This window comes from Myodes glareolus, chromosome 12 (genome assembly GCF_982192425.1).
Source record: "Myodes glareolus chromosome 12, mMyoGla1.1, whole genome shotgun sequence".
NCBI classification, from domain to species: domain Eukaryota; kingdom Metazoa; phylum Chordata; class Mammalia; order Rodentia; family Cricetidae; genus Myodes; species Myodes glareolus.
The window spans coordinates 84,393,621-84,413,806 of record NC_142037.1 but is presented as its reverse complement, the minus strand read 5'-3'; the positions used below and the strand labels follow the sequence as shown (position 1 = coordinate 84,413,806).

At 36.7% G+C, this 20,186-nt stretch overlaps 1 protein-coding gene across 4 annotated transcripts in view; it reads left to right on the top strand.

The window, feature by feature from the left end:
* Positions 1 to 20,186, top strand: part of Nalcn (sodium leak channel, non-selective) — a 281,079-nt gene that overhangs the window by 45,684 nt on the left and 215,209 nt on the right. For all 4 annotated transcript variants that reach the window (XM_085698170.2, XM_048422068.3, XM_087912334.1 and 1 more), the window contains exon 7: positions 12,905 to 13,059. In XM_085698170.2, the coding sequence (XP_085554296.1) occupies positions 12,905 to 13,059 (155 nt within the window). The remainder of the gene's footprint in view (positions 1 to 12,904; positions 13,060 to 20,186) is intronic.

The window sequence follows — 20,186 nt, the reverse complement described above, 5'->3', positions numbered from 1 at the left end:
CACTGTGTGTCCAGCACTATGTGTTAGTAAGGTTACACTGGGAACAATTGAACGTTGAAGATAAACAACAAAGTAATGGTGTAGAAACATGAATTGCCCTTGTCTTAAATGTGAAAAACACGGCACTTTTAGAAATTATAGCAGGGAAATTAAGATTGGAGGAGTGACATCACTGAGAAAGAAGCACCCAAGCTGGGTCCTGAAAGCCAAAATACATTGAAAGACTATGACTGGATCCCCTGGTCCATTAGTATAAAGCAGGCAGAAGGATGCTAGAAGTCTGGGGATCTTAGTGGTGATTAAGATAGAGACATAGCTCTAGACTGTCATTCTCAATAGCCTTGAGACTTCCCTTATCTTCCTGTAACCTTGATCAGGCAAACCCAGGATTTGTGTTTTTGATACAAAAAAATAATTTCAGGACTTGCCAGTATGAAGAAGACTGGGAAATTTTATAAAGGATATTTTAAAATAGACTTTAAGCAGAAGAGTTGAGGGAAGTAGAGGTACTCGGGAAAAAAGATGTACACAGGTGGAGATATTGGCTTTTCAAGGGACAGTAGAAGAAAGTAAACCATAAGCTAAAAAGTCCAGGTGTGAGCTTCTCAAGTAAGGGGCACAATTAAATATTTTTGCATTAGCTATTTGGTTTTGCATTGTCATTTTGGTTACTCTCAAGTTACATTTTTACAATTACTAAGACACTTTCTTTTTCCTTTCTCTCTTTTGAAAGTGGTCTTCCAGGGTGTCTGTGGAAATGCCATGAATGGAATTATAATTGATACAGTACAATCAGGAGCTCAGGGGCTAAACAGGGATTAGAACATGTCCTTTCCCTCTAAAAGGAGTTTCTGGTGAGGTTTCCAGAAAACCGTAGGATTATATTTGGAAAGGGAGAAGGCCTAAAGCAGTTGTTAGTTGTGTTGGAGTTCTTTTTACTGGTAAATAGCTTCAACCAGATTTCTGGGTTCCTCTGTTCTCATAACTCCATAATTTTCTTATCTTCTCTGTTGCTTAGAAAGCTCTAGATCTTGTTGATGATGTCCAACGTTTTGACTCTTAAAAGAATTGTAATGACATCTGTCTGCTGTGTACCAGGTGGAAGGAAAGAGCTAAGCGTAGGGTGCTGGGTAGTCAGAAGGATGGTAGGTACTGACTCCTATCTGTGTAGAGATAGAGGGAACTGGGTTAGCCACTAAAGTATTCAGGAGGTGTGAAGGCGTAAGTCACAGACAATCCCACACCAGTTTGGAATTATGATTAATAGAATGGTTATTTATTCAAAGGGGAAAAAACTTACAGATTACCGTCCCAGACAACAGCCCCTCCACGCGAACAGGAAAGGAGTCCAGGGGCCGGAAACGGAGCCGGAAGACAAAGACAGAGTGGAGGACAGCCGCTGCTTTTTTTAAAGGGAGAGAGACCACGCCCCAATGGGCTGGTAACTCAGCGGCGATTGGCTGAAGGAGCTGAAGGAACTCCCACAGCATCTCCCCCTTTTGTTTAAGTAAGAGAGTTCTAAGCCTACTACGCAATTATATACAATAAGTACAAACCTACGAAATTATATACAATAAATACAAATATCCTATTCTAACTAGCTTAAGTCTTGTATAACAAATAACTTGGCCAAGTCATGAAAGGAAAGTAACTACATTTATATAATCTTCAATCCCATCAAAGATCTGAGAAGGGAAATAATGTTATCTGAGTAATTAGGAAGTGCAATCAAACAACTTCCAGAACATATAACAAATCGCAGAGACGACTGGCTACCTGGACAAACACCCAAAGTCACATTTGCAGCGTTGAAGCAACCAACTTTGGCTAAGGCCTGATGTAACTGACATACCATTTTCAAAGGCAAGAAACTTCAAAACTATCTTACCCTGTCTTGGCAGGATATGGCAGTCTTGTTTTATCCATTTACGGATATTCTGTAACTCTGTCAGTAGTTGAGGTATGAGCATTTCTTTACCCAAAGGCCAGTTCTGCCAAGACGAAAGGCTCCAGGTGGAGTGTCTTTGGTGCTCAACATTCTCTCGGGCATAGATCTGTGTTGCCAGGAGCGATTGTGTCTCCCTACCACAGAACTCTGAATTAGATTAAAGGCCATTTTCTACAGCTCTTTGAAGAGGTTGAAGATTATCTATCTATACTGAATATAATCTCTATATATCTAAAGAACCTGATTAGTCTAATTATAAATGACAAACTTAGATGACTGTTGATCTATATAATTCTCAATATCTGTCTAACTTAAAGACTGAGATAATAAACAACTGTGCAATAAATGAGGACAATGTGACCTCCAAATATAAACAATGTGCAAGTATACATTACAATATGGTAAATATATATCAATACATAAACAATATATAAGTATCTTAATCAGAGGTAGAAGTGTACAATGCAATATGGTAAATATACATATATCAGTACAATATATATATACAAATACATAAAAATGTTTTAAACAGAGGTAGAAGCATGAAGCATGCATGCATAAAATAGTCAACATAATTTAACTTTGTATCAATATATAAGAATCAATACCAATACATTTGTCAAAAACAATAACTCACAAGTACAAAGCTATTATCCCATAATCCAATTATCCCTTTTTTTTTTTTTTTTTTTTTTTTTAGATTCCTGCACTTATAAAATTCCTCCCCCAACCCTCAACCCTATACTAATTATAACCAACCCCTAAATGATGTCCCTAAACCCAAGGACAAACTTTACTGGGAAAGGGGATGTCGTTCTCTAGAATTACTTCCAGCTGTCATGGGGGCGACGTTCTTTCTGGGGGATCCTGTGAAAGTAAAATGATGGTTAAATTTCAAGATCAATGTCTTTTAAAATTGCAAATAGTCTCTGAGTATTTTGTGGAGGTCTGGCCAGAATGTTGTACAAGATGTGCATCATTTCAGCTAACCACGTTGGCATCGTCTTGTGCAGCTGGTACCCAAAACAGGTCTTGTAGTAGCGCTATCAGTATCATGATGTCATCTCAACCAGGTGGAGTTGTTGTTATGGGGCCCCATCTTCTTCCTGGAAACTTCAAATGTCACTGTAGGAAAAACTCATTGTTCATTGTGGAAACTTAAACATTAATTATATAGACATATACATGAATACCTATATTCAATGAGAGACATGATAGATATATTTAATGAAGGTATGATAGATATGAAGAAAAGTAAAGATGTTTTCTAAACTCATATTTCTTTCTGTCCCATATCATGGCTCTTGACATGAGACAGAAACTCCAGAAACTCTGGGTTTTTCTTTAAACAACAGGCTTGGAATTAGAGAGGGACTGAGCCAGAGTCCAACTCTAAAACCAGCTCTATAAATTTAGAAATATGATTTAGTATGGTACTTACAGAACCTATTCAGTTTTCTTGATAGTCCCTATTGGGCCGTTATTTTCCATCTGTCAGTATTCAAATATCCAGGGTCCCTTGAACTTTTCAAAGATCAGTGTTTTCCTGTGGAGATAAGAACAGAACCCTGCCCCCATTCTATATGCTTTTCTTACCACCTGTATGGTTATCATCATTGTAGATGCTGTCATTTCTCCTTTCCAAGAGGTTTCTCCTCTTCAAATCGAACCTTTATTAATTTTGATGGTATCCACAATTTTTCTTCTCCTGTGGAAACAAGAGCAAAACCCCTTCCCCAACGTAGCACATCTCCTGGCTTCCATTGAGAGGTCAGCACGTCTTTGAAATAAACAGGTTGGTTTAGTTCAGAAGTTTTTTCCATTATCCAATGCCTCTCTGCTGCTGTTGTTCCTTTCTCATTAGCATTAAGAAAATTCAAGGTTAATAAAGCATTATGCAATCTATTTCTGGGGGTATCTTTCGTCCCTTTCTGTTTGTTTAGCATATCCTTTATAGTACGATTTGATCTTTCTATAACTGCCTGACCTGTAGGATTATTTGGTATACCTGTAACGTGTTTTATATTATAATAAGCAAAGAAGCGTTTCATTTTCTTAGATACATATGCTGGACCATTGTCTGTCTTTATTTGTGCAGGTATACCCATGATGGCCATAACTTCCAATAAATGTGTGATTACCGAATCAGCCTTTTCTGAGCTCAGGGCAGTTGCCCATTGAAAACCTGAATACGTGTCTATGGTGTGGTGTACATATTTTAATTTACCAAATTCCATAAAGTGGAACACATCCATCTGCCAGATTTCATTCCTTTGAGTACCCTTTGGGTTACTCCCTGCAGGCAACGGTGTTTGATTATAGAAAGAACAAGTAGGACATCTCTTTATAATGTCCTTAGCTTGTTGCCATGTAATGGAAAACTCTTTCTTTAAGCCTTTACTATTGACATGATGTTTTTTATGAAATTCTGAGGCCTGCAGAACGCTTCCAATCAATAATTGGTCAATTTCAGCGTTACCTTGTGCTAGAGGCCCAGGCAGACCGGTATGGGACCGGATGTGTGTTATGTACATTGGACAAAGCCTATTCCTAATTATGTCCTGTACCTCGATAAACAATGAAGTCAACTCTGTGTCATCTGGTATGAATTCAGCGGTTTCAATATGCAAGATAACTCTTTCTGCATATTGTGAATCTGTAACTATATTAAGAGGTTCTTTAAAATCCCTTAGCACCATAAGAATGGCATATAATTCTGCCTTCTGGACAGAATTATAAGGGCTTTGTTCCACCTTACTCAATTCTTCCGATTTATAACCTGCTTTCCCTGATTTATTTGCATCGGTATAAAATGTCCGAGCTCCAGTTATTGGAGCATCACGTACAATTCTAGGAAGAATCCAAGAAGTTCTCTTTATGAGGTTAAGTCTATCACTTTTGGGATAGTTGCTGCTAATTTCTCCCAAAAAATTAGCACAAGCTCTTTGCCATGGTTCATTATCTTCCCATAACTTTCTTATTTCCTCAGTAGTAAAAGGCACTATAATTTCTGCTGGATCTATACCTGCTAGTTGACGAAGTCTCAGTTTACCTTTTATAATTAATTCTGAAACCTTTTCTACATAAGTTTTTAATTTTTTACTTGGTTTATGAGGTATAAATATCCACTCTAAAATAATATCTTCCCTCTGCATTAAAATCCCTGTAGGAGAAATTCTGGAAGGCAGTATGACTAGGATGGAACTAAGATTCGGGTTGACCCTATCCACATGTGCCTCCTGTAATTTTTCCTCAATCATTGTCAGTTCCTTTTCTGCTTCAACTGTCAATTTTCTGGGACTATTCAAATCCTTATCACCATCTAAGGTTTTGTTTAAATGAACTATTAGATCAGGTGTTATCCCAACAGCTGGTCGTAGACTGGAAATATCTCCTAACAATCTTTGGAAGTCATTAAGAGTCCGTAATCGGTCTCTCCTAATTTGTGCCTTTTGTGTTCGAATTTTTTCTAACCCTATTCTGTAGCCTAGGTAATTAATAGAATCTCCTCTTTGAATCTTTTCAGGGGCAATTTGTAATCCCCACCTAGGCAAGACTTTCTTTACTTCTTCAAACATACTTTCCAAAATATCTTTATTTGAATCAGATAATAAAATGTCATCCATGTAATGATAAATTATGGACTTGGGAAATTGCTTACGAATTATTTCCAGTGGCTTATTAACAAAATATTGACACAATGTGGGACTATTGAGCATCCCCTGTGGGAGGACAGTCCATTGATATCTCCTAGTAGGCTGAGAATTATTATAAGTAGGCACTGTGAAGGCAAATTTTTCTCTATCCATTTTTTGCAAAGGTATAGTGAAAAAACAATCTTTCAAATCAATTACTATAAGAGGCCATCCTCTTGGTAATAGAGAAGGCAAAGGAATTCCAGATTGTAGCGGACCCATAGGCTGAATTACCTTGTTGACAGCTCTTAGATCTGTCACCATTCTCCATTTACCAGATTTCTTTTTTACAACAAACACAGGAGAATTCCAAGGGCTGGTTGATTCTTCAATATGGTTAGCATCTAGTTGCTCTTGTACCAGCTGTTCCAAAGCCTGTAACTTATCTTCAGCTAGAGGCCACTGCTTGATCCATATTGGCTTCTCAGTTAGCCATTTTAAAGGTAGGGCTGTTGGTACCTCTAAAGGTTTGCTATTGGCTGTGTGTTCTTGTACAGCCTGAATGGCTGGTGACCTTTTTCCATAATACCTCATTATATCCTTCCCAGAATTGTGAGTTCCTGGAACTACAGGAATGTTAATCTGGGTATTCCATTGCTGTAGCAGGTCACGGCCCCATAAATTTATTGCAATATTTGCTATATATGGCCTTAATCTTCCTATTTGCCCTTCAGGCCCTATACATTCCACCCATCTTGTGCTTTGTTTTACACGAGATAGGGTTCCAATTCCCAGGAACTGAACATCTACCTCATGAAGAGGCCAATTCGGATGCCAGGATTCTGGAGTAATTATACTTACATCCGCACCTGTGTCTAATAAGCCTTCAATAAAAATGCCATTTATACAGACTCTTAGCTTTGGTCTTTGATCGTTAATATACGTTTGCCAAAATATACGTTTACTCTGTCCTCCTGAATTTTTTGACTCATTCTCCACATGTAATTCATCATTTAGACCAGTATTACCTTTTATGGCAGACATTGGAGTTTTTAATTTTCTTGGTGAGACACATTTTCGACTGTAACTGGGAATGACTGGGCCACTTTTGGCTTGGGGGCCTGCGAGAGGCCCCTCAAGGAGTTTCCCGATGGTATCGGGTTGCCTTGTCTGTCTGTTGTTGACCTGCATTCGTTGGACCAATGTCGGCCTTTACCGCATCTCCTGCATATACCTGAAGGCTGAGATCTCCTACTTTTGTCATTCCCAGAGGAGATATTATTCCTAGGATTTCTTTGCCTGCAATCCCTTTTCAGATGTCCTAATTTACCACAATTAAAACACCTGGTAGTTTGATGTCTCCTCATAGCTTTGGAAATCGCTTCTCCTACCCAGGATTCATCATTATAGCTAAACATCTCAACATTCATTGTATGCTGTATCCATTCTTCCATTGGTGCTGATCTAGATCTTAAAGGCCCAATTATCTTTTTACATTCAGTATTTGCATTTTCAAAAGCTAGAGATTCAAGAAGTATTCGTCTAGCTTCTGGGTCTGTTACCCCTATGTCCAGAGCCTTAATTAATCTTTGCACAAAGTCAGTAAAGGGTTCTCTCTGTCCCTGCCTAACCCTGGTATATGATTCGACCCTTTTTGCTGGATCTTGTATTCTATTCAAAGCATTCAAGGCTGCTTTGTGACATAAGGACAGCACTTCTTCATCATAAAGAGCTTGGACCTGTGGATCAGCATATGCTCCTACACCAAGAATTTGATCTTGGGAAACCTCCACACCTTTTGCTCTTCCTTGCTGTTCCATATGTTTGGATTCTTCTCTGAAATAAATTCCAAACATCAAGGAAGGCCCATCATCTAAAACTGCAGACACAAGCTGAGAGAAATCATGGGGGGTAGCTCTGACATTAGAAGCCCAAGTCCTTATCATTTCCTTAACAAATGCAGAGTGCAAGCCAAAATTAACGACAGCTTGCTTAATTTCTTTTAAATCATTCATTGCTATTGGTGTCCATCTAGCTTCTTTAACTCCCTTTGAGCCTTTGGAAGTTAACCCTTTGTCAGAATAAATTACAGGGTATGTTGTTAGGACCCTGGGTAAGCCAGTTCTAACAGCTGGTGGTGGCATTGTATCCTGTCCTTGTGCCTTCTTACTCTGTTCACCAGCTCCAATAGTTTCTTCAATCATTTCTAATCTTTTTATCATTGTATCCCTTAAATCCTGAATCTCCTGACCTACCCATGTTTCTAGTAATTTCACTAAGGTATCAGTTTTTTGGTTCCCATTCTGGAGGTTCATTCTATCTGTTACCTTATCAAAACTTTGTGGTAACGTCTGAACGTCAACTTCAACAGCCTGTACCCTTTCAGGTAACTTCCTAGTACCCTTGGACATGGAGTCAATTTTGTCTATCATAGTATCCACTTGTTCAGATAACCCCTGATTTTCAATAATTTTAATCCTTTCAACTAGTTGTTCAATATTAGTCCGTAAAAATCGTATCTTTCTTAATGATAAAATATTGAAAAGAAAACTGAAACCTAGTAACAAGTAAATTAATATATTCCCATAGTCATATAAACCTTGCATGACATAATCCATTGTATTAATAAAGAAAACAGTAAAATTGGCGTTGGAAACAAAAACTGCCATATTACCTCTTGTCTAGTTGGCGGCGCTGTTGCCAAGTTGCGACTAGAACCACTGCAAAGGTGACTTAAACAGGTCCTGTTTCAGTGTCTGCCTTAGTATTTGTTAAAAACTAGGAAATATAAGTTGCTCAAGAAAGAAAGTTTAATTAAATCAATTCCATACACGGAACCAGAAACCCAGAATCCAGGGGTAGAAAAGAGCAACCCGGAAGCCGCGTATGCCTCCACGTGACCGAGTCGTTCTGATTCACGCCACTAAAGCACCGCACTTACAAGGGAAATTTAAAAACAACTCAGAAAAGAGCAAACCAGGCTTGCAGAGATTGTCCCGAGCCTGTGGAGCTTGGGAGGCGTGGGGTTTAATTGAACTGCTGGCTCCACATACAGGGCACAGGCCGCAGCTGAGGGAGGTCTCGTGACTAGCCGAGCTGGTAGCAAGCAGTTGAGTGGGGGGGAAGGGGGGGTTCTACAACCAAACGTGGGGCGCCAGATGAAGGCGTAAGTCACAGACAATCCCACACCAGTTTGGAATTATGATTAATAGAATGGTTATTTATTCAAAGGGGAAAAAACTTACAGATTACCGTCCCAGACAACAGCCCCTCCACGCGAACAGGAAAGGAGTCCAGGGGCCGGAAACGGAGCCGGAAGACAAAGACAGAGTGGAGGACAGCCGCTGCTTTTTTTAAAGGGAGAGAGACCACGCCCCAATGGGCTGGTAACTCAGCGGCGATTGGCTGAAGGAGCTGAAGGAACTCCCACAGCAGAGGTGGTTCTGGAGATCACAGTTATTGCATAGCCTTGAAGGATAAGTTATATTTAAGGCTGATTCCAAGCTCTCCAGCTTCTTCAGTTGGTTCAGACAATGCTTTCATTTGCTAGGAAGGAGGATTCTGGGGAAGAAAACAGAGATCCAGTGGGTTCTATTGGGCTGAAGGCCCTTGTGGTGTAGCTAAGTAGAGAGGCCTAGTACACAGATGGACATGTGGTTCTGAGACTAAGAAAACATCTAAGATGAGAGAACAATAACAGACTGATAGGCCCTGACTGGGAAAATCACTAAGAAAGGAAGGAAAGCCACATTCCAAGCTCAGAGAATACTTCAGTAGTTGAAGCCAGTTACAGGAGGATGGTCTAAAAAGTTTGAACAAACCTGCTGTACTCAAAAGAACGAAACTGGTCTCTAGATCCTTCTTCAATAGTCACATCTCCTTCTGCCTACATTTAAGGGTTAATGTGTTAGGATGGGTCACTCTCACAATCCAGAATAATTGCCTATCCTCAAGGTTTTACCTTAATCATATTTAGAGCTTTAATTACCTCTAAGTATGCAATATAATGTAGTCCTAACTTGGTAATTATAATGCTTTGACTCCAGGTTGCCCTATAGATAGGTTAAAAATATATAGAGAGAGGTAAATGAGCCCCATGGTCAAGTTCTTCACATAAAATGGCAGGGGGTATACCTAGCCTCTTGTATATTTTAAATATATCTACATATTACTTATGTGTTTTGATGCAGCAAAATGTTGTACAAATATGGTGTTCTTGGAGAATAAGAAAATGAAGTGATTCAAATCCACTACTTCTAGATTTAAATAAATAATAATAATTCTGTACTATGAGTGCTCTGCCTAAAATGGGAAACAATGAACTATGTCAGAAAAAAAAGGAAACCAGAGGGAACAAACTACAATATTTTGAAAACTTAATCTTAATAGCTAACCACTATTGAGTGATAAATTTGTTTCCAATGCTCTTCTGAAATGTATATCATCATATGTAAACTCAAATGCTCTGCAAAGGAGGTGAAGTAGGTGTGACATTCCTGAAATTAGTCGGCTAGGGAAAAATGCATCTGAGCTACAGTTATCATCTGCAATTGATATATGTCAAATGGCTGACAATGATAGTTATTGACAACTAAACCAGCTCCCATTTTATATCCTGAATAATATAACTGAGCCCATGTATTTTCACCCTTATTCTGGAAGGAAATGCCATCTCCCGGATGAAGAAATGGAGGCTCAGAGAAGTTTTACACATGCCAGAGTGCTGATCCAGAATGCACACACGATCTGATCAAGTCCAGTTTCTTTACCAAGTGACTGAAAAGTGACATTTACAGAAACTTTATGTATAGACAGAAATCACTCTCTAGCATTGCTGTTAATTTTTAAATCTAAAATTATAAAGATTTGGGCCAGCTCATCCCTTTTTCATCTCTGACCTTCACCCTGTCTTTCTTGGATACAAATGATGACAAACTAAGTTATATACACAGTCTCTCAATTCAGGTCTATAAAAAGATGCTTCTAGGATTATGTGCCCCAATCTTTATTGTAATGTGTTCATATGACGAGATTTATGTTATATTTTTATTGTAATTATGTGATCATTTTAAAGACAGTTAATTAAAAATAATGTGAAGTGCTAGGCTCCTCGTTACTCTGTGTTCCTCTCACGCATGCTTTCCCATTAGAATTGCCTTCCTGTCTCTCAGATGAAGAAACCGAATTTAGAGATCTTAGAACCTTTTTATCACACAAACAGCAAACGGGTAGCTGTGATAAAGCTAAAAAAACCTTCACTCTAAACCCCCGAGGGCCATTTCCCATCCAGCACTGACTTTGTAGGTGTCAAATCCAAAATAGCATCAGATTAGACTTACAGAAGGATGAATCATTTGTCTACAAATGAGAATGTGATGTGAAAGAAATAAGTAATGTGTCTGCATCAAACCATATTTTCTGACTCGATCAAGTAGTAATTTTCACAGTTAGATCCCTCTTTTTCTTTTGTGAGATCCAAAGGATATTTTTAAAATGTAATTAGGGACAGAATGATTGTTTAACCATTTACTCACTAAGAAGTGTAGACAAAAATAGTCAGTTTTCAGGTAAGAGCAAAGATTCTTTGTGAGTATAATAAGGTTTTTACTATAACTGAGTATTGGGCCAGGCATCTTGGTGTGAATGTGTATACATGTGTATTAAACAGTTCAGGTGGTTACAATTTACATTAGATTCTAGAGAATTATGTCGTATAAGAGAAAGGAAGCAATAATTGGAAGCATTTAAAGAGGTGTTAGGAAGATAGGACAATCACTAAACTGCTTCTTATATGAGGAACCAAGTTTGGATCCACAACATTCATGTAAACAGCTAGGCATTGAGGAGAGTGCCTTAAACTCAGGTCTGAGGAGACAAAGATATGGGATCCCTGGAGCTTGCTAAATAGCCAGTTCAAATCAGTGAGCTCTAGAGTCGGTGAAACAGCCTGTCACAAAAAAATGATATACAAAATAATTGATGATGATAGCTGGCATTGACTACGAGCCTCCACATGTATGGGCATGGACACTTATACAGACCTGTGCACACGTGCACACAGAAACATACATACAAATGATGCTAGATGATGATAGATAGGTAGGTAGGTAAGTATATAGAAAGATAAATAGATGATAGATAGATAGATAGATAGATAGTCAGATGATATATAGATAACGTTAGATAATAAATAGATCAATAGATATATAAATGATAGATTGATAGATAAATAGATGATAGAAAACTTATTAAAGGAAAAACACGTTATCAAAGAAGAAATTACTTTCTCAATTTTGCAATAAGCTTAAGGTAAGTTTAAGGAACTTAGAAAATCTTAGAAACACTGACACAGTGGACAATATCCACAACAAAATCCTAGTTCAGGTTTGTAGAGTTACATAACCCTCTGCGCAGTCAACGCAAATGACCTCACATGGCACATTGATGCATTTTTGAGGGCTTGTCATAAAAACTTCAATCCCATTCTGGTGACAGTTTTAGAATCTATGAAGAAATCCATCACATAGATAAATCCATATACAAATTAATTTTTATTCTGTCCACAAGAAGATGAAGAAATATGTCACTGTCATTCTAAAAATCTTTAGTTTTCTTAGAGCTACCAGTAAACCATCTCCTAGTTTTTCTCTTGCCAAAATCATGGACTTTCTTCCTTTCAATTTTTCTTATTTGTCTGTTTCTCTTTCTAAAAGGCACAAGAATGAACATACCAAAAAGTCTAATATCATTTATAAGAATCCAAATTTTAATATGCAAAAAACCTTTCATCACCTAATGTTAGCTGAAAATAGAGGAATAATAAAATGTTTGCTTAGTAGTACAGGAGCTTTCTGAATGACAAAGTCCCATACAAATTAGCATCTCTTCACATCTCTATGCATTGTCTTATTGCAAAATTATTTTTAATAAGAAATCAAATATATATTATTGAAAATATTTGTTTCATGCAATGTATTGTGATGACAGGTTTGCCTGCAACAAGTTTTTCCAGATTCTCTCATCTTCCTCAACTGTCCAAATCCATGCTCTTTCTTTCTCTTTCTCATTGAAACAAAAATCAAAGAAACCAGCAAATAACAAAAAAAAACACAAAAAGAATATAGTATTTTAAGATGCTCTAGGCAAATGAATCACTTATCATTTGAGAATGTTTAATTTTTGTGAATGCCACTTATAAATTGCAAAGGTCAATTTGTGTCCACATACAGCAGTTATTGGTAAAGAATGACTGAATGATTAATTATTCCAATAAATACTCACAACTATAAAAATATCTAACACTTTCATGTGTTGTCCACAGGAATGTGACCTGGAATAGCTTAGCTATTCCAGATACACACTGCTCCCCAGAGCTGGAAGAAGGCTATCAGTGCCCCCCAGGATTTAAATGCATGGACCTGGAAGACCTGGGACTTAGCAGGCAAGAGCTGGGCTACAGTGGCTTTAATGAGATAGGTCTGTCTTACTGGTAAAATATATTTTCAGTTTCTATTTTATAATGTTTATAAAATAAAAAGTATAATTGTGTAATATTTCATTAAGTACTACTAGTAGTATAAAAGAAACAAATGCAAAATTTAATTCTATACATATATTATTATATATTTTGTATATAATATACATATATTATTATATATTTGTTCTATATATTATTAATATATACAGATTCTTTGTAATCAATTATATATCTTTGTGATCACTTATATATATAATCTATATTATATATATATTTAGAGTTAATGATCTCATTTTAGGCTATTTTTCATTTGTAGTATTTAAAGTATTTGCTGAATGAATAAGATTTAGGATTGCTGATCCTAAAACAGGTGAAATTTGACTTTCTTCCTATAGTAGCTAACCATAGCAACCAAGGTAAGTCTCAAAACGTGCAGCATTGGACATCTGTGACTCTAGTAACTGAGAAGTAACTGGAACAAAAAACAGCTAACTAAATACTTATGGATATGTCCAGTCTGTGTAAGCCATAGATGGGAAATGCTAATCCACAAATACAAAGTGCTAATGTCTCTATTTCTCTTCATCTTCTTTGTTAAGTGCTAAAATATGTTATTACCTACATAACAGAATTAGTATCTTCTACTTAGTTAGCATCACTCTGTTTATTATAAATGCATTCCAGGTGCACGTATTTAACTATTAAAGCCAAACTGGGTTCTACACAAGTATTTTATAGTTTGGTGCTTGTTATTGAAATCATTTTCAGTAATGAATGAGGGTTATGTTCTTTTGGAAGCCAAGATTTTTTTCTTTACTTTGATGTACAAAACAATAGTGGGAAAGCCCATAGTTATAGAGGGATGTGCATCAGTCTGTAGGAACTCCAGCATGGTGTATTAATTCTGTACTATGAACTTCAGGAAAGATCTGTGAAGGTCTTAACATTATAAGATATTTAACTAAGTGGCACAGCTATAACCCTCTGACAGTTTAATGCAGAGTGGGACTGAAAAACACATCATGCTATGTCTTTTAAAGTCAGTTTTACAAATAATGTCTCTAAATTTCATTCTTATGTTTTAAGATGCCCTCAACTTGATTCCTGACATTGTCGTCATATGACATTCATCATCCATTTCATTTGACCAAATGACATAGTTTCCTATTTCACAAAAAAAAATATAAAGGCCAATTGACAATACAGTTGTCCGTGTATGCAAACTTAATCTATTTTTGCAAGTAATCACAAGCACAGAGGCCTCTTTGGGCAATGCTGACTTTCAAGAATGAGCAAGAATCTACAGATAATATGTGAGAGATGAGATGCACAGATTTGAAAAGACTGCATGGGATAAGGTCTAGGACTCACTGACCAGACTGGAATCCAGCACTGTAGCTCATGCCTTTACTAGGTGTGCTTATGTCTCCTATACAGAGTGACCAATATTCAAGGACTCATTCACCTTTGCATAGAAATACCTCCAACTTTTCTTCCTTCCTTCCTTCCTTTCTTCCTTCCTTCCTTCCTTCCTTCCTTCCTTTTTTCCTTTCTTCCCTCCTTCCTTCTGTTCTTTCTTTTTGGGGGATATAGGGTTTTTATTGTAACCTTGACTGTCCTGGAACTCACTCTGTAGATCAGATCTCAGAGATCTGCCTGCCTCTGCCTCCTGAGTGTTGTTGGGCTTAAGCGCATGCACCACCATCACATGACTAATACCTCCAATTTCTACATTATATTGCTAAAATATATTATACCCTGACTATTTTAAATGCAACAGTTGTTGCCAAACTCAAACTGCAAAGCTTTGTTCAAGTTGGTTTACCTTTTTGCACCACAACATATAAAGAAATGCAGTTAATAAAATGTATAATCTCTCTTTGCAAGAAAGCAGTTCCTCATAAAGAGTGCTGGGTGTGGCAGGAGGAAGGGAACTAAACAGGATCAGTTCTAGTATGAAATTTCCCTGAGGGCAATAGACTCTGGTTAAACCAGTCCTCTTGCTCTTGTTTTGGGCAGTAAGGTTTAAACCCTTTGAAAACACTAAGCACATCCTTTCAATTTCCTGTCTTCAAGACATTTGCACTGCCTGGCTCATGGTGACTCTTTCATAAATATTGAATAATGGTGTGAAAAAAAAGTTTATGAAAAGAAACTATAGAAAATTAGGTTGTTGTCTGTTCTTTTTCTTGAATGTATCTGATTAATTGATGGTAGCCCTCATAACTTCTATTTTTATGCAAGCTTAATTGTTTGCTTCTTTTGCTAAAGGATGATTGAAATCATTGTCATTGTTGGACTATTGGTTAAATGATAAAATATTGGCTTTGTATGATAATAAAAATATTATTGGCCTGAGAAATGGCTCAGTGGATAAGAGTATTTTCTGTGAAAGCAAAAGGACCTGAGTTCAAATCCCCAAGACTCATACATAGCTAGGCATGACTGTTTGTAACTACAATCCCAGCACTCAGAGGTATGAAACAGATAGATATTGAAAGTTCCTGACCAGACATCCTAGCTGAAAACTGCAAGTTTCTGGTTTACTAAGAGACCCTTTCTCAAACATTATAGTAGACAGGAAGACAACCAAGGTTCAATCTGGACTTCTTCACACAAAAGCATTCATACATGTGTATAAATAAAAGACAAAAAAAATACTGATTATTTTTTTAAAAATTAAATGACCATTCCAGTTTAGACAAATGGAAAACTTCTTCCTGATATAAGGCATCTCTGTAGAGATATACACACTGCAGTATTTTAAGAAATTAATACTAAATTTCCTTTTTTAACAAAAAAACAGTGCTTCCTACAAACAACATGTGGGATTTTTAGACAAGTATTATCATTTCTTTATATATTCAACCAGTTTAATACGTAGTTAAGTGACTAGAATTTGACCAACAAACTTACATATATAAGTAATCATGGTTACTTTAAAAGAAGCATGGTTCCCCTTTCTTCTAATAAAATTATCATTACAAGACATTGATTTTGACTCATACGTACATTTCTCCTGTCACACTGAAGTGCCATCTACTTTAACCAGCTTGTTTTATGCAGCCTCTTCCACAAAAAAATCACCTATTCATATAATTTTCAAGTCCACTAAAGTAAACAGTATACATGAACTCATATATAATTGTTCAGGTTCCTCTTTTTCTTGGAGACACACAATCAAGATTTCACAGGAGTTGTAATCTGGTTTTTGCTATTGTTGTTGCTTACACAAATATGAAGTGAGGACTTTATTGTAATTTTTTCCATCACCAATAACTAAATTGAGCATTTCAAGAAAATGGAAGAAACTAAGGAATGACTAAATCTACCAGATTTTCTGATTCTCAAGCCACTTCTGAAGAAGGTGATTATGTGTTCTGAAGGGACTGGGTTCCTTCCCTGGGGAGAAATACTTTGTAGTTTTACTGTTATTTATTTTATGAATTTTTCCTCTTATAACTCTGGGAGTATTGACCATAAGATGGATTCATCTCCCCATAAAAGTCATAAATCATTTATATTAAATACTAATGAGAAGCTCCAGTGATTGCTTTCATCACAAGAGTATTCTGTACTGGGAACCCTGAAGAAGGACACTTGAAAGAAATCCCACACTAGCTCAGAACTGAGTATAATAGAGGATTATTTATTTAGGGGTAGACTCACACATCACAGGGAATTGGGAATAACAACCTAATCCCACAGCAGGAAAAGAGGCTGGATGCATGCTTTACATCAGTATATATAAGTATATACTGTATATGTATATAAGTCTAAGAGTCCATGCCCAAGGGGACGAGTAACTTAAAGGCTACTGGCAGTAGGAATTTCTACAACAGAACACCTGTATATCTCACAGAATAAGGACAATGAATCCTCACACACAAGACTACTGCTCCAGTTCTGATGTATGATGTGGTTGGCATTCTATTATTATGGTAATTTATCTCATAGTACACCTGAAATGGAATGTGAGTATAAAATATGGTAAGAACAAATTATCTTGAATCAAATCTTAATCGACTGTAAATTGAACTTTCTTGATGCTGCTGTTAAAAAACTAATTCTCAGATTTCAATGTTGTTCAACTATATTTCATGGTGTTCTACATGGTACCAGATATGAACTTTACAAGAGGAGAGAAAATAGAAATTGATTATATGTCTATGTTTTTAGTATATGTTTCTATTGCATTTATATAAATACACCAAACTCAAGAGTAATTTGTAAAACATATAATTGAGATTTATATTGCTTTTAGAGAAAGTACCAAAAGGTTATTTTTTTCCTGCATTCATCATTATGCTTAGTATTACCACTGCAATTAATTATTGATTTTTATAAAAAATATACAGGAAAGAAAGAACTAAAATAATCATATCTAAGAATCCAAAACATTTGTGCTTACTTTAATCTGACAACTCTGAATTTTCTAGAGTTCTCTTCTCATGGGACAGGGAAAACCCAACATATTTCTGATGAATATAGGAGAAGATTGATCATGAAACACAAGAACAATAGTTTTGAAAACCCCTTAGGAATAATGTTGTGATGGTTATCACCCTGTTTAAAATGGGTTGCAAGCACAGAGTTTGTAAAGCAGGAAGTTTGGGTTCTAGATTATCAAATGAAATCATGGATTTATTTAAATGAATTTAGATGTTCAAGTACTATTCTAGATGTTAAAAAGGAAGATGTTGGTAGGCACATGTTGCAGATGTAACTGATGATGGGGAAGCCACGTGCTGCTATTCAGCAGCTGTTTGGGAATCCCTGTTGAATGGGTTAGAACATACAGCTGCTTGGAGGACTTTTTAGCAGATAATGAAGGGCATGTGAAAAGTGGAGATGGGGAAGGTAATAACATGCTTTTAATATTAGAATATGTGTTTGCATTATCTAGTGGTTTAAAATTAACATTTTATATTCATATTTTATATCTCTCTAAATATAAATAAATAGATTTTATTATAAGCTGATATTATATAATTCCCTTTCTCATCCCTTTTGCCTTTTCTTTCTTTTCTCTTTCTTTTTCATAAATGTAATAATTTTTCAAAAATACGTAATTCCCACCCCCCACTGAAAAACATTTAAGTGTCTTTCTTTTTTAGTAGTATTTATTGGGCTTTATATTTTTCTCCACTCCCCTCTCTTCCCCACTCCCATTTTACCTTCTCCCATGGTCCCCATGCTCCCAATTTACTCGGGAGAGCTTCTCCTTTTCTACTTTCCATGTAGATTAGATCTATGTGTGTCACTCTTAGGGCCCTCTTTGTTTCTAGGTTCTCTGGGGTTGTGATTGTAGCTTGGCTTTCTTTGCTTTACATCTAAAAGTCATTTATAAGTGAGTACATGGTATATTTGTTTTTCTAGTTTATCTCATTCAATATGATTTTTTTGATTTATATATTTGCACACAAATTTCAAGATGTCACTATCTTTTTCCACTATGTTATACTCCATTGTGTAAATGCAACACATCTTCTTTATCCATTCTTTGGTCTATGGACATTTAGGTTGTTTCCAGATTCTGTCTATGATAAATAATGCTGCTATGAACATAGTTGAGCTCATGTCCTTGTGGTATGATTGAGCATCCTTTGGGTATATCCCTAAAAGTGGTATTGCTGTGTCTTGAGGTAGGTTGTTTCCTAATTTTCTAAGAAATCTCCATACTGATTTTCAAAGTGCCTGTACCAGTTTACACTCCTACCAGCAATGGAGGAATGTTCCTTTACCCCACATCCTCTCCAGCATAAGCTGTTATCAGTGTTTTTTGTTTTTTGGTTTTTTTTTTTTATCTTGACAATTCTTACTGGTATAAGATGGAATCTCAGAATTTTTTTTATTCGAATTTTTCTCACGGCTAAGACTGTTGAGCATTTCCTTAAGTGTCTTTAAGTCATTAGATTCATCCATTGAGAGTTCTCTGTTTAGATCTGTACTCCATTTTTAAAATTGGATTATTTGTTTCTTTGATAACCAATTTTTTGAGTTCTTTTCATAGTTTGAAGATCAGCCCTCTGTTCGATGTGGAGTTGAAGATCTTTTTCCCATTCTGTAGGCTGTCATTTTGTCTTGTTAACCATGTTCTTTGCTTTACAGAAACTTCTCAGTTTCAGAAGGTCCCATTTTAATTGTTTCTCTCAGTGTCTGTGCTACCAGGGTTATATTTAGAAAGTGGTCTCCTGTGCCAATGCCTTCAAGTGTACTTCCCACTTTCTTTTCTATTAGGTTCAGTGTGGTTGGTTTTATGTTAAGGTCTTTGATCCATTTGGACTTGAGTTTTGTGCATGGCGATAAATATGGATCTATTTTCATTCTTCTAATGTTGATATCCAGTTATGGAAGCACCATTTGTTGAATATGCTTTCGTTTTTTCATTTGATATTTTTTTGCTTCTTTGTCAAAAATCAGGTGTTCACAGGTGTGTGAATTGATACCCGGGTCTTCGATTCTGTTCCATTGGTCCCCCTGTCTGTTCCTATACCAAAACAAGGCTGTTTTCAGTACTGTAGCTCTGTAGTAGAGTTTGAGGCCAGGGATAGTGATGCTTCCAGAAGTTCCTTTATTGCACAAGATAGAGCTACATCTGGTAAGAACAAATGTTTTCTTCTCCTTGGATTAAAAGAAAGGCCATAAGTTAATTTTTGGTGTCAGTGAAGCTGGCTTTTATAAAACTTCGTATGATTAGATCAGATGATGCCAGAAGGAGCACAAATTGTGTCAAAGTAATGGATGAGACTAGACTGCGTTCATATCATCCTGTGTCCTAGCCACATTTCATTTTAACCTATAGGAAGACACCTGGAGGGGCTAATTATCTTGCAGCTGTCTGTGATTAGTCTGCAAAGGCTGAGAAGAAAATCACATTCAGAAATTAGAGAGCACTAGCTGGATGGTGAAGGAAAGACAGGAGCAGCTAGCGGGGAAAATAAGAACCGAGTTCTTTGCACAGAGTGTGGGAGAACCCCTGAGAATCTGAGAGGAAAGAAAATCAAGATAGCAGCAGACTGTGTGCAACATGCGTGAAGAATTATGAATACCTGTGAGTACAGTACCTTCTCCATTGTATGGTTAGAGGGAGAATAAATATGACTTCATGGCCTGCACTGTGCTG